Below are 14724 nucleotides of genomic sequence, written 5' to 3'. Positions count from 1 at the left end.
TAGTCACGGAAAGAGATATATATTTTGAAAAAAAAAAGGAATGAGCAATTGAATAGGTATGACGTCATTCACTCTTGATCAGCATACCAACAGATTTACAACCTACAACTACAAAAGCCATTTCTTGAAACTGGATTGTACTGCGCATTATATATGAGATATAATTTTTGTCACTTTTACCCATCCAAAACCAGAGTGCGCATTATACACGCACGCACACTATACACGCGTAAATACTGTAATTTCTTTCCACCTTGGTCCCCTGAAAAATGTAAAATCAAGGTTCCACTGTATATTCCATCTGGAGGTTAAAACTTTCATTGTGTTCTATTATTTACTTGTTTAAATTTAAGATTTATTATGTTATCACCTGAGTAAAACATAGTGACCCTTCCTTGGAAAAGCAGGGTTACTTTTTTTTGCGCATATATGTATACACTCTGGTGCAGTATACAAATCTTCTTCTGCATGCAAGGTGCAAGGTGTCTCTTAATGAAAATGGCTATCTAGCCACATATAGAATCCTTTTCCAAGTTGGAGGGTTATGTGTTACTGAGTTATTTTGTCACATTTATTATTATATCTCATGGTTTCTTTCACTTCTTTCTTTACCTCATTTATATGTATAAATTTATTTCATTTCAGGCCAGAGATGCTAAAGAAAAAGTAAAAGTAAGTGCTGCTACTACAACTCCAAAATTTGCCTTCACGGGAATGGAGAATAATGTAAGTACAGTAACAATTAGTAATGAGATGGATTAATCGATAGTTTATCAATATAGGTAGAAATCATGCACTCACTTAAATAGCACTTAAATGAAATGTTCAAGCTGCTAAAATAAATCTTAAGTGCTAAATTTAGATTTCATTTGCCAATCTGAGACTTTCCAAGAGTCTGGATTATCATGTAAACTTCAAAATTGAAGCACAAAATATGGGATGAAACTTCCAAACTTTCATCTTATCATTGTTCTTCATCTCATCATAATTAAAGCTCTAGTCACGAAAACAGTCCAGTCAAGTTCACGCCACCCACCTACGAAATAAACCACATACATACATCGCGCGAAGTGTTGGCTGAGCAGCTTAGAAGAAGTGTGGCAACCCTGGAGGGCCAGGGATATGGAGGAGGCAAGGGAAAGCTACGACCTTGACTGGACTGTTTTCGTGGCGAGAGCTATAGCCAAAAGTGACAAAAGAAGCAATGCTAAAGGAAGAAAAGTAAAATAAAAAATACAAATCCAGATAATCTGTAGGCATTGACTTATAAACATTTCACAGAAAGTAATAGTTGAAGGTGCAAAGATTCCAAATCAAATTTGAACCTGAAATGTGATTAGTTTTTGTATTGAAATTCATCAAAAATAGGCCCCTATTCATCAGAAAGTTTTTGCAGGGTGGCTATGCAACACAAATTCCGAAAATTGCATGAATTATTGGCCCTGGGATCTATGTGATTTTTTCTCCGTAGATGTGAAAAATTGCAACTTTTATTAGTCCAAATCCCATTGAATTTATACATATTTATAAATGCCCTGAGTCAAGTATTTCAAAGTTTATCTTTTATTTTTATCGAAGAAGAAGAAAAAAGTTGCTTGGAAAATGAAACCGAATTCTCCCAATTGCTTTACTTTTTTAGTGTTCTTTGCAGAACAGTCTATCTGACAGACAGAAGATTATTGCAAGACAAGATATCTCAAAGTTGATTAGGTAAATTTGCATGTGAAATTCTTATACAATTTGCAATTTTTTGTAGATTAGTATATCTCATATCATTTGTGACTTGTGTTTGTAGATATATTCCGAGTGAGTATGTGAAATGGCTACTGTAAACTCCGTACCTTAAATTAAATATTTTAACTATATATACTCTTTAATTTAATTGAATTAGAATTTTTGGATACATTGGAATCACACAGACCCTTTATATTGTTCATATACCGCGCATCCATTTCAATCTGCAGCCGAGAGATCGGGAGAAGCGTGGCGGGCGGCACTGACGGAGATGCCGACATTTGCGGCCTGAAATGCCCACTTATTTTTATGGACATATGCAGACATTTATATAAATATTGCAAAACGAGCACTAACCTGTGTTATAAGAGTATGGTTTTAATTTTAGTAGCTTAGTGACTGTATGTGCCGATGATTTTGACATGCCCACCTCTTGTGAAACACGGCGTAGAGGTTTGTTTGGAGAACGTTCTAACGCTGCACCAATATCATCGAGTTTTGCTTCGGTTAGAATCCGTCGTTTTTGCTTAGGTGTTTTAAAATTTAACGATACAGTTTCTCGTAATTTAAGGACAAGATGTCTAACCGTATCTCTGTGTGGAGTTGAAACGCATGGGAAATTCTGTACAAATTACCTACACACGTCTCTACACGAGTTTGTTTTCACGTAGGTACGTGTCATACATAAAAAATCTTTGTTCTAACGTGAATCTTGCGGCTGGCATTCCAATCATCTCACTGACACGTCACACATACACACTACAATAACACAAACAAGTAACTGCAAGTAACCAAGAATAACACTCTGGCGCACAGTACGAAATTAACACGCTCTTGGTTTACATTGCTCGCCACTATATTTACAACTCTTGTCTTCATCTAGTCACGAAGGAACAAAAAACTCGAGCTCGGATATTTCGGATTGCGAGGAAGCTCACGAAAACCATTCACTTTTATCGGTTTCGTCTGCAGTGTAATCCTGATACAGTGTTGCACATTCGAAACCTCCAAACGATTCCCATCGCCACAAAACTCTTTCAAGGATATAAACTTAAGCAGGACGTTACTGATCAAAACCATGATTAAAATGCTTTTTTATCTGTGGCTCTTAACATCGTTTCTATAGCGTATTTATTTGTGTATATAAGAGTAGAACTTGGATGAATTACAGAAGAACTTTTGCGTGTTATAACACAGGTTAGTGATCGTTTTGCAATATTTATATAAATGTCTGCATATGTCTATAAAAATAAGCGGGCATTACAGGCCGCAAATGTCGGCTTCTCCGTCAGCGCCGCCCGCCACGATTCTCCCGATCTCTCGGCTGCAGATCGAAATGGACGCACGGTATTTGTGTGTGTGGTGAGAGCCGATAGTAAGGTTGAATTAGAGAAAATATCTACTTATATACTTGAATTTTTGGAAAGTTTGCCTTGAAACAGGAGGAATTTTATCATGGTCCTAGAGTGGCCACACTGTCTTGGCAATTTTGCAGATCCAAAATTAAACTTTTTTTTTTTAGAGTGTGAATGAGTGTGTGTCATCCTGAACCTCTATCAGTGTGGTAACATCTGTTAATTTAGGAGATAGAATTGGTTTGGTATTAGTTCTTTGTACTGATAAGTTGTTACAGCTTAGTATTTATTATTATTATTCTAATGTAATTTGAAATCTCCGAATTCTCTGCAAAGAATTCAGTCATGTCTTTGCTTTATACATGGGGGAGACCCAAAAGAAACTGGAATCGTTCTCTGTTGGGCAGACCCATTGTAGAGCATGCTTCTACCGCTAGATACCTTTTGCGGGGACCCTTCTGCATCAGTCTGCCGACCTGCGTCGTTGAGTGTGAAGTCGTGGTGCCACTTAGTAAATTTTTTCGTTAAGCACCTCTCGCATGTTCGTCAATTTTTGTGATGGCTGAAAAGTTTGAACAACATGCGGCTGTAAAATTCTGTTTTCTGTTAAGGCAGGAGGAACAGTTATAATGCTTGAAACAGCTTACAAGAAAAGTTGCTGTGGGCAAAACACAAGTTTACGAGTGGTTTTACCACTTCAGGAATGGTGAATTGTCACTTGCAGACCACCCTTGCTCAGGGTGACATGTCAAGTAAATGCTGATTCCTTTTCTGATGCAAACGGCATTCTTCGCACAGAATTCGTTCTTAACGGTCAAACTGTTAACAGCATGATGCAGTGAGACGAAAATGCCCCGAGTTGTGGCAAAGGGGAGAGTGGTGGCTTCACCATGACAACGTGCCAGCACACAAAGCCTTGAGTGTGAAACAATTTTTAACTAAAAACAGCATGACCCAGCTTATTCACTTGCCATATTCACCCGATCTCGCTCCGTGCAACTTCTTTGTATTACCCCAAATGAAAAATGTCCTCAAAGGATAAAAAAAAAAAAAAGATGTAGGCATTAAAAAGCATCATTTTGCAAGAGTTTCAGAACTGCTTCAAAAAGTAGAAAACATGTTTGGATCGGTGCATTGCATCAAATGGATAGTACTTTGAAGGAGATTAAATTTGTAACACCTAAAAATAAATACACAATTTTTTATTACAAAATTTTGGTTTCTTTTGGGTCCCCTCACATATATGGTTCAGCTTTCCATGTATTCTTCCTGTTTTACTTTCCTTTCCAATACTTTTTTCTTGATTCATCTAATAGAGATTTCCAGCCAGTTGAGACTATCTATATCATAGTCCCAAATAAACAATCTGTTGAAGATTGTTGGTGATATCAGTAGGCAATTATTGTTAATTAAAGATTGACTCATGCCATGTGCCGACATCATATTATTAAAAAGGTACTTAACTTTTCACCCAAGATTGCGAACCACTATTTCAAATATTACAAAATATTGAATTTCAATCTTATGACTTACCAAGACAAGTACCTTTTTAAAATAATTATTCTTGTTATTCTTTTTCCTTACAATAAACAAAACTCAACCAGGTTTCCACCAAGAAGAATAATATGTATGTATACTTTTTTGTCAACAGGACAGAGAAAGATACAAGAAGATAGTACAGTGCTTGGGTGGTACGTTCAGTGATAGTCAAGCACTAGAAACTTCAGTTACGCACTTAATTGCAGTTAAACCAGGTCGTAATGAGAAACTATTAGCATGTATTGCAGCAGGAAAATGGATACTCCACAGTTCTTACCTTGATGCCTGTGAAATGCTAAATAAATTTGCAGAGGTAAGTCTTCCACTTTCATTTTTTTGGTTCCGTGCGACTTACTCACTATCATATATAAGCATAAAATCGAAATTAGTTAATTTACTTACGTAAAGTGAGTATAAAGTTGTTGTTGTGGGAGTGATTCCGAAATATCTAAAATGGGAATTTACTCCATTGAGTATGAGGGGACTCGATCAGAAAAAGAAGTGTCAAATGGGGATGATTAATAGTTGCATAAGAGAAGTGTATGGTACGGTGCATAAACTAAATAGAGAATGTTTAGAACTACATTTAGAGCTAAGCTCAACATTAAACGGGATAACCTGGAATCAAATAGAAGAAAGACACCACAAATATGTAGAGGCGGCTAAGAATGAGAATAGGATAAGAATTCAAAACAAGTTAGCTAGAATAAGGAAGAATATAAAGGTACGCGATATAAGGGAAGTGGATAGGTGAGAGGAAGCAGGGGAAATGAAAAGCAATGTTCTTAATTTAACTGATAACGATTTGCATCCGGATTTGAACATCATTATGGAAAAAGGCCAAAAATTGGCAATAGGAAAGGCGGAAATAGATAAAGAAAAGTTTATCATCGCTGCGGAAAGAATAGGGGCGATCCTGGATGATAAAGATGACAAAAGGGAATTAAGGAGTAAGATACACGACATTATAGAACAACAAATCCAGAAAGAGAATGAAAAAGGTTTTGATAAAGGAGGAGGCAAAAATAGCAAAACATACAGAAAGAGATTAGATAACGTCAAAAAATGGGCCAGAGAGAATGACATATTTATAATATGATCAGACAAAGAAAATAGGATGGTCGCCATAAGTAAAGAAGACACTAGGAATAAATTAGGTCAACTGTTCGCTTCCTATTTGCAGAACCGTAAGCAGTACGTGACGTATAAAGGCCACACATCCGACGAGATAAGAGTCACCTCAGGAGTACCTCAGGGGTCTAACCTTGGGCCACTTCTTTTCACATTACTTATTAACGATTTGCCGGATTCATTTGAAAACTCACACAAATTGCTGTTTGCAGATGACCTGAAATTTTACAGGAAAATAAGCAAACAAGATGACAGTGTGCAACTTCAAAATGATGTTACAAAGTTAGAAACGTGGACAAAAATCAATGATTTAACACTAAATATCAGTAAATGTCATTATGTAATATATACTCGAAAGAAAAACCCAGTTGAATTTCAGTATCAAATATACAACAATACTCTAGCAAGAAATTTTACAGTCAAGGATTTAGGGGTTATTTTTGATTCAGATCTTACTTTTAATAAACATGTAGAACAAATAATTAGTGGAGCGTTCAAGAACCTTGGGTTTATTCTTAGAATGGGGAGGGATTTCAAGAGTATAGAGACACTAAAAGTTTTGTATTATTCATATGTAAGACCCAAACTCGAATATGCATCTGTTATATGGAATACAGACACAGCAAAGTACAGTGTAGCAATTGAGAGAGTCCAATCGAGATTTCTTAGATTTTTAAAATACAAATTTCAGAAAGTTTACCCCACATTTGAACACTACGACAACCTAATATATGAATGTCGGTTTACAAAGCTGTGTCACAGAAGAAGGTTGCATGAAATAGTATTCTTGTGGAAATTGTTAAATCACGAAATAGATGCTGAACATCTACTCTGCCAGATTAATTTTCGAATCCCGTCGTCGAAAACTAGACTAAAGAATGAAGTTTTTCTTATAAAGAAGGCTAGATCCGAAATTAAAAAGAAATCTCCATTGTGGAGAATGTGCACCAGTTACAATAACTTGCTAATGAAGAATAACACCATTGACATCTTTTCTATGAACCTAAGGGACTTCAGTAAAGCCAGTATTAACACAATGGCCTAAGCTTAAACACAAGTTCGTATTTAAATTGTGTGATAAAGTGTATATATATAAAAATATTTTTAATATATATATATATATATATATATATATATATATATATATATATATAGATAATTTCTATCTCTATATTACAGAAATATATGTAATTGTAATGACTATGTATCCTTCATATGGGCTCTGTAATTAGGTATGTACCTGTTGAGTTCAATAAATAAATAAATAAATAAATAAGAGTGTTTTACAGGCGATGACTACATAGAGATAAGTAAGGGCCCCATTAATAAGATTAGGAGGGATACAAAAGAGAGGTTGAAATTAGCTTAACTTTGAGTAGGAGTGAGAAAAAAAGGCTAATAAGAGATTGTAAAAAAGGAACTATCCCTGTGGCATTCGGCATTCCTAAAATGCATAAAGATGGCATCCCTTTAAGACCAATAATACCCACGTATTCCCACCTGGGTTACGGAAAAGCTAAGATCTTGGTAGGAAGAAAGAATTAAGGAAGTGGCTTTCAGCGTGATGAACGCATGGGAGGTTAAGGGGGAAATTGAAAACATTGAATTAGAAAATGATGACAGAATTGCTAGTTTTGATATAGTCAACCTTTACCCCAGTGTACCACGAGAGAAGGCCGCTGATTGCTTACATAGATGGTTGGTGGAGAATGGTACGGATGTAATAACCGCGTGAGAGTACATGAGGTGGTTTAACATAAGTACAGGTTATAATTATTTTTACTGCAATGATAAAATCTTTATGCAAAAGGAAGGTCTAGCAATGGGAAACCTCATATCAGGGATAGTTTCAAGTATTTTCATACATTTTATTGAGAATGCAGCGTTAAATGCAGTAAGTAATGGAGTCAAGTACTGCGGGAGATACGTAGACGACATCTTAGTAATTGGGAAAGATAAGGTGCTGAATGGATTAGTTTTTTAGACTTGGAGATCAACAACACAGATAGGAAAATCTAAACGGGCATCTTCCATAAACCCTTAGCAGGAGATAAGTATATAAATAAGGAATCTGCACACGCTATGAGGACCAAGTACAATGTCTTCTTAAACTTCTTTATCTGAGCCCTAAGACTATGTAATAGTAGGACGATGCTGGAAGATGAAATAGCATGGATTTTTGAAATCTAGAAAGAACGGGTACAAAAATGAAGAAATGTGTATGAATTTAAGTAGGGCAAGAAAGATATGTTCCAAGGATGAAAATAAAGATAAAGTAAATAAGGGGGAGGAAAAAGAAAGGAGGATGTAAATGAGGAAAAGGGGGAATATAAGTATGTGGCAATCTCATACTTCAGGGGAGTGTCGGAAAAAGTGGAAAGAGTAACTAAAACATACAAAATTAAATGTGGGATGAAAGCCCCTAAATGCATAGAAAAACACACACAAAAAATAGGGAAAAAGAAAAGGCGATGAATTAGAAGGAAAAAGGGCATATATAGAATCAAATGTCAGTGTAAAAAAGAATATGTGGGGCAAACTGGCAGGAGTATGGGGGTCAGATGGAAAGAGCACGATAAAGATATTGGAGATGGAAATCCCCGCATGGGATTATCGGAGCATGTATTAGAAGAGGAACATGAGATAATCACTCGAGAAGTTATACGCGAGGAAGACAAATTATTAAGCAGGAATGTTTACGAGGCCTCATTTATATGTAAAGATAGAGAAAATAAGCTGAATAGGGATGATGAGAATATTCATGAAATTTGGTTAGGAATGTTGAAGAAATGGAATAATGAAGAATATAAAGAAATCGGTTTCAAGGTTAACCCAGACGTTGAGCGGGAGGCAAGTATCATACGCGACTTCTCGTTTGAAATGACACAACATCAGGAGAGGTTAAGTTAGGTGAAGGAGGAAAAGTGACTCACTCGCAACCTCGAGCATTTGAAAGCATACCAGTTCCCGTCTACGTGTATCATTGTTAGGGTAACCTCACCTGTTTTAACAATTTTTAATAGTAATTGAACATCCATGTTCCTGTCAACATGGAGCTGTGATAGAGTAACATTACGGGTTTTAACAGGTTTTTTTAGCAGTTTTAACAGTTTCATCATGTTTTAATCATTAGTTATCCTAACATTCAACTTGTCCATACATATACCTTGATCCTTTCTAAATGACGAAGCTTTACATTGGCTCGTAATAGCTGACTTCATGACCTGAAGAAGGGGGCAGTTGCCACCGAAACGTCGTCTACGACAACTATATACTCACTTTACGTAAGTAAATTAACTAATTTCGATTTTATGCTTATAAGTCTTCCACTGTAGTGGTGATTTTAAAGTTCATTCGTTATGATTTGACTTTATTGGTTTTGATCTTTGGATCAATAAATGGTACATTCATTAAGCTGCTTTCAAGAAAGAATATAATGTTCACTATTACATATACTTCACATGATTTCCATTCACCTTAACATTTCTATCGATTTGTATGGACGCCAATACCAATGCTTGAACATTGTATTAATTGAAAATTGTTCATAATATTAATATTAATACAGTAGAACCTCGATTTTACATTCCTGGATTTTACATTTTCCTGCATTAAACAGTCTAGCTTGTTGGTCCCAACAAAGCAAGAGTTAAGAAATTTTCCTCGATTTTGCATTTTCCTGTATTTGAAGTTTTTTCAGCTTGGTTCCCTGAAAAACCTAAAATCGAAGTTCCACTGTATATAAATATTGTTTTGCAATTATGTCATATCAATATACGAGTTTTGCTTTAAATAGTTCTCAATTTTAATCAGCGTATTTACACTTGGATTACTGGCACTTTACAACACGTAGAATTACTAATAGTGGTTTGTTTTGACTGTAATGTTTCATTAGGCTTATAAAGTAAAGAAACAGTTGTATATCTCTAAACGTTATATGTTTTTTTGTATTGTTTTGCTACATATTCCTGATATTACTTTTAAAAAAGAGAAAATGTAAGAATTTTAGTAATAAGAAATTTAAAACAATAACGTAAAAAATTGTTCCATGATTTTTTTTCTATTTGAGGACGGTACTTCGATATATCCTGTATTCGCACTGGCTAGATAATATTCCTGTAATTCTGTGCTGTTGTATGCTTTCAGTTGTTTATTATTGGTCACTATTTTGTGTTTGTGAATAGGAATAAATGTTTCAACTGGTGACCAATTCTTTGAAAGTGGGGGAAAAAAAACAAACAATTGTTGTGGAATCTGTGCAGCTGTCATCCCTATTTTGCCACTGGACTCATAAATTTTGTGCATGCACACTTGTGTCAATGGTCTTGACTAGCACAGATAGACTGTATTGCTTTCCCCATCCGAACACCACGTCTGATGATGTATACTTTTTAACTGATTCCTTTATCATTTCACCATTCATCCTCGTGTTCACAATTAACCTTAAGAGATAGAAAAAGGTTGTAAAACAATAGAACATGTACAAATTGTGCACAAAATTCAGCAGAATCTTTATTTTATACTATGTCAGGGGCCAAGATGAACCAACTTCAAATGCAGGAAGTCAGGGTTCTACAATGGTTTTTTTTATATTGGATAATAGGTTTTGTATTAGTCCCCTTAGTGTCAATAATTTCACATTGATATCCCATACTGTACTTCCGTTAGCTGTGTACTTAATTATGATAATTACCTGTGTGTGTGTGTGTGTGTGTGAAACTTGATCTGCATATATTTTTTATTGTACATAGGAAGGTCCATATGAATTTGGAAATGATGGACTTATGATGAAACTGCAATTTGCCCCAAAAAGTGTTGAATGGAGCCTGGCTAGAGCTGCAAACCGGTGGCGAAACAAGATCCACATCGAGAAGAAAATGAGCGGAGCATTCCAGGACATGTGTGTTATATTGCATACAAGCCCAGATAGAGCTACAGTGTTTAAGAGATTGTTGATGTTTGGCAATGGTCGAATAAGCACTGCCAGGTATTCAGTTATTGCTTTGTTTCTTATATAAGTGTTAAATAAATTGGATTATGGTTGGAGCATTTCTTTTAAAGTGTCTCGTATCATGCTGTTTATTTGTTTTCTGTGTTTTTTAACAAGAATGTTGCCTGCATGTGATGTAATACTGCTTTGTGCTCCTCTACTGTACAAACAGCTAAGGACACCACCATTTTGTACATGCTGCCCTTCAGATTGAGCATGTCATGCCATCTATTGGGCAGTGTCAACACATTCTCTAAGAATGTATCTTCACTGCATGGGAGTTTGAAATGCCTAGGATGTTCGTTTCATGAAATACTGTTGATTTTCTTTTACTTTTTGAAACTCCTTCACATATGAATAAAATATGAAGTAGGTAGTTCCATAATACATTTGTTATGTGGAATATACATGTTGCTGAATTTTATGTTTTTCAGACCACCATATAGTAATCCAGAGGATGCCACTCACTGTCTTATAGAAACAAACAGGAACACTGAACGTGTAGACTTTGTTAGTTTAGCAAGGAGAGGAGTGCCTTGCTTATCTCCCATTTTCCTGCATAATTACTTAATATCGGATGTTCCACTAAAAGTAAAGGATCACATTATACCTGAATATAGATCAGCATTAGAACTTTTGAAGAAATAATGACTGCTTTTTTGTGTAAGTATTATATTGTTACATAATGTAACTTTAATTAACAAACTGTCTGACATTCCTAAACCCAAAGGTTTATTGCTCCAGCAACACAAGCCTTCTTTCTACTTGTAATTAAAAATAATTGTACACACCACACTCGCAAAATCTGGATAGAGATATACTAAAGCATTTGGGTATCATGATCCTGAGGTTCATGGATGTTCTTCCCATTGCTTTGGGTTAGTGTTCATCCACCCATTACCTCAGTTCACTGTCATATTTTTCTGCAAATGCTGACTGGGAAAGAATGTGTGTATATATCATCCATGAGTGCAACCATATCCCTCCTGTCTGAATAAAGCTGCTCGTCCAACTCCCAGATCCAAACAAGTCACTATTCTTAACCCACTTTCTTTTCCCAAGTTTTGTCCACACTGACACTCACCCACAGCAAGAATTCTGGCTGAAGGGCCATGTCATTCTGGTCTGTCATTTCCAACCCGGCAGTTCTTCAGGTGAAATACTGGCCTTAAGTGTCTGCTGAATGTTTTGTATTTCCTTTTTATTTTTAAAATTACCCCTTCTGGCCATTTTCATTTTGTTCATGTGTATATACAGTGCTTTGTTTCTGGGAAGGGGGGTTCCATTACTCTTTGTGTTGGTTTGTTCTTGTGTTTGAACTACTCAAAATATTGTAGTGTGTTCATAAATGATAACCTACAAAAAGGTGCTAGTACGGCGTACTGCCAGAAAATAAAAGAAGCACTGTGGTTAAGCATTTCCTTGCAAGCATACTGTTGGTCTACCATAGTTAAGCTTGAAAATATTCATAGATTCAATTGTAACTATTTGATCACACAAAATGTACTCAATTTTGGCACAGAGTAAAAGAAAATGTGCATTTATACACCTTAAATGTGTGGGTATACAATTATTTATCCTGCAAAATTCCCAGTGCCTGAGAACATGCCAGTAAGAATTGGTGATTTAATTTGAACTTTTACTTTCAAACATCAACTTTCCACCAGAATTAATAGAATTCCGAAAAAACCGTTCCTTATGTAAGTAAGTATTTCCACAAATAACATGACTACCATCCCCACCCACCCTACTTGCCTGACTTGGATCCCTGTGATTTGTTTTCCTCTTCCCCAATTGAAGAATAAGTTGAAAGGCTGCCACGTTGCTGTGATTGAGCAGAAAGCAGAAACACATGCAGTGCAAAACACCCTACCAGGATGTAGTTAGGCAGAATCGCTAGGCCAGTGTATATGTGTGGAAAAGAACTAATTTTGAGAGTAGTAGGTCGTAGTAGTCCCAAGTTGAGTTTTTGACCAGATGGTGGTATCAGTCTCAAAAATTTTGAATACCAGCTTATATAATGAACTGTTAATATTAACAGACCACCATACTTGTAGTTTCCCTCCTGTCTGAATATTATATTTATTCAATATTTTGCCACTCTTCAGATGCTTTTCATGTCATGAATGCAATTTGTGCAAAAATTAACGATTACACTTAACTTTTCTTCTATCGTAGATATCTCCAATCAACATGTGACTGCGCAATTATGTTCAGTGTGGGGAAAAGTGCTGTGTACATACTTCACAGAATAAATAGGAAAACATTCCATGAATTTGGAACATTCACATCTTTGCTTAGCATTAAAATGTAAGATTTTGTCAAATTTGATACTTTAAGGAGAAAGATGACATAGTTATGTTTTGATTACGTGCAAATAAAAATAATTATGCATCTCACACTCAGGGAAATCTGGATATACTAAAGCACTAGTATCTTTCATTGGACATTTGTTTTGTTCACATTAAAATTGTACTCTTCGTAATGATTTTTCTACAAAATTCAATTTTTGTTCCAGTGAGATCTTGTGTTTAGAAAGTGGGTTGCATTTTTCTCTATCATAATAATATGCTGAATATTTGAACTATTTGTGTCAGTTTGATATGAAGATACACTATGTCTATTCCTCTTGTGTTTGTGAGAAATATCTCAGCAATACTATTTCTAGTAGGCATCGACCAGTGACTAAGAACCACATTCATATTTTTTAAATGTGTACATAATATATATAATTTAATGCATACATGATGAATGTATGCGTGTGTGAGTATGTATAAAATCTATGAGTGTGGACCGAACTTTCATGGTGACTGATAAAGTTACCTCTGTATTATTTATTTTTATAATGATGTGTATATTTGAGGTGGTTAAATTAGTTGCAGAATCAACATTCTTACCAACGTGTTTATTTAATTCCAGTACGTATCCTACAAATGTTGTGATTCAGTGAGGAATTATATATTTTTTCTTCAGTATAAAGGACAGTCGTGTGAAAGAAATGTCTGTTAGTATTTGTGTGTTTTAAAGACATAACAGTATTTGTCAGTTTTAATGGCAGCAAAGCTAAATTTGCTAATTTTCAGTTTTATTATTTCTTCCTCTGGATCTATCCCTCTGTGCACTGTGAAACAACGAACTGCTTAAAATCTCATGTGTTTGCACTGCAGTTTCGGTAAATTTCTCGTATTGGACAAACGGATTTCTTCAAATTTACAGGAGAAATTACTTACCGAATGCAGTTTCTTTATACTTCTGGAAGTTCGGGGAAGTGTTTTCTCCCATAGTTCATTGAATTTTGCCGGTAAATCATCTATTTTTCGATAAAAATGTGTGACCGATGCACTGAAGCTGTTGCATCCATTTCCTTCCAGCCGGATATTGCCTGTGTGTGATGATGTAATCACGGTCAATGCCGGTCAGTGTTTCCAAACACGTGTTTTTGTAACTGAAGAAGGTATGTTCCCGCAAATGGTTTGTGGGGCTATGCGAGAATGGTGTGTGGGGCTACGCATTTTTTTTTCTCAACCGATTTTTAACTTTTGTAACCTAAACGTGACCCTACCTAACCTTACTGGAAATGGTTCGTGGGGCTATGTGTCAATGGTTTGTGGGGCTACGTAGGTATTTTTGGGTACAGTGGGGTGAAAACACTGCATGCCGAGTATGGTAGTGAAACTGTGACCGTCATTTTGCGTGTTACCGAAGGCAAAAAGAAACTAAGAAAACTTACTCGATATGTCGCAAATAGAGCTTATTTCCATGAAATAAGCGAAATGCCACCTTCAGCAATGTTTCTCAATGCAGAATACGTAAGTATGAATATTGAAATTAAAAGAACTAGCAAATTTCAGCCGTTTGTCCGATACAAGAAATTTTCCGCAGTTTCTGACTATGTTCACATGAAAATAAAGAGAGAACAATAGAATGTTAGTGTTTGTAAATCATGAAATTTCAAATTACTTATGAGTGGGTGAA

General features: G+C 35.6%; 1 protein-coding gene across 4 annotated transcripts in view; it reads left to right on the top strand.

Annotated features, from left to right (window-relative positions):
* The window catches only part of LOC145978345 (DNA topoisomerase 2-binding protein 1-A-like), a 133439-nt gene extending 119482 nt beyond the window's left edge, over nt 1–13957 (top strand). For all 4 annotated transcript variants that reach the window (XM_083110939.1, XM_083110936.1, XM_083110937.1 and 1 more), the window contains exons 24-28: nt 646–726; nt 4741–4941; nt 10511–10746; nt 11184–11412; nt 12928–13957. In XM_083110939.1, coding sequence (XP_082967065.1) covers nt 646–726; nt 4741–4941; nt 10511–10746; nt 11184–11397 — 732 coding nt within the window. In that variant the 3' untranslated portion in view covers nt 11398–11412; nt 12928–13957. The remainder of the gene's footprint in view (nt 1–645; nt 727–4740; nt 4942–10510; nt 10747–11183; nt 11413–12927) is intronic.
* Nucleotides 13958–14724: the final 767 nt, after the last annotated feature.

The sequence above is a fragment of the Lepisma saccharinum genome, chromosome 24 (genome assembly GCF_977018435.1).
Source record: "Lepisma saccharinum chromosome 24, izLepSacc3.1, whole genome shotgun sequence".
Taxonomy (NCBI): Eukaryota; Metazoa; Arthropoda; class Insecta; order Zygentoma; family Lepismatidae; genus Lepisma; species Lepisma saccharinum.
This window is presented reverse-complemented; position numbering and strand designations above follow the sequence as displayed.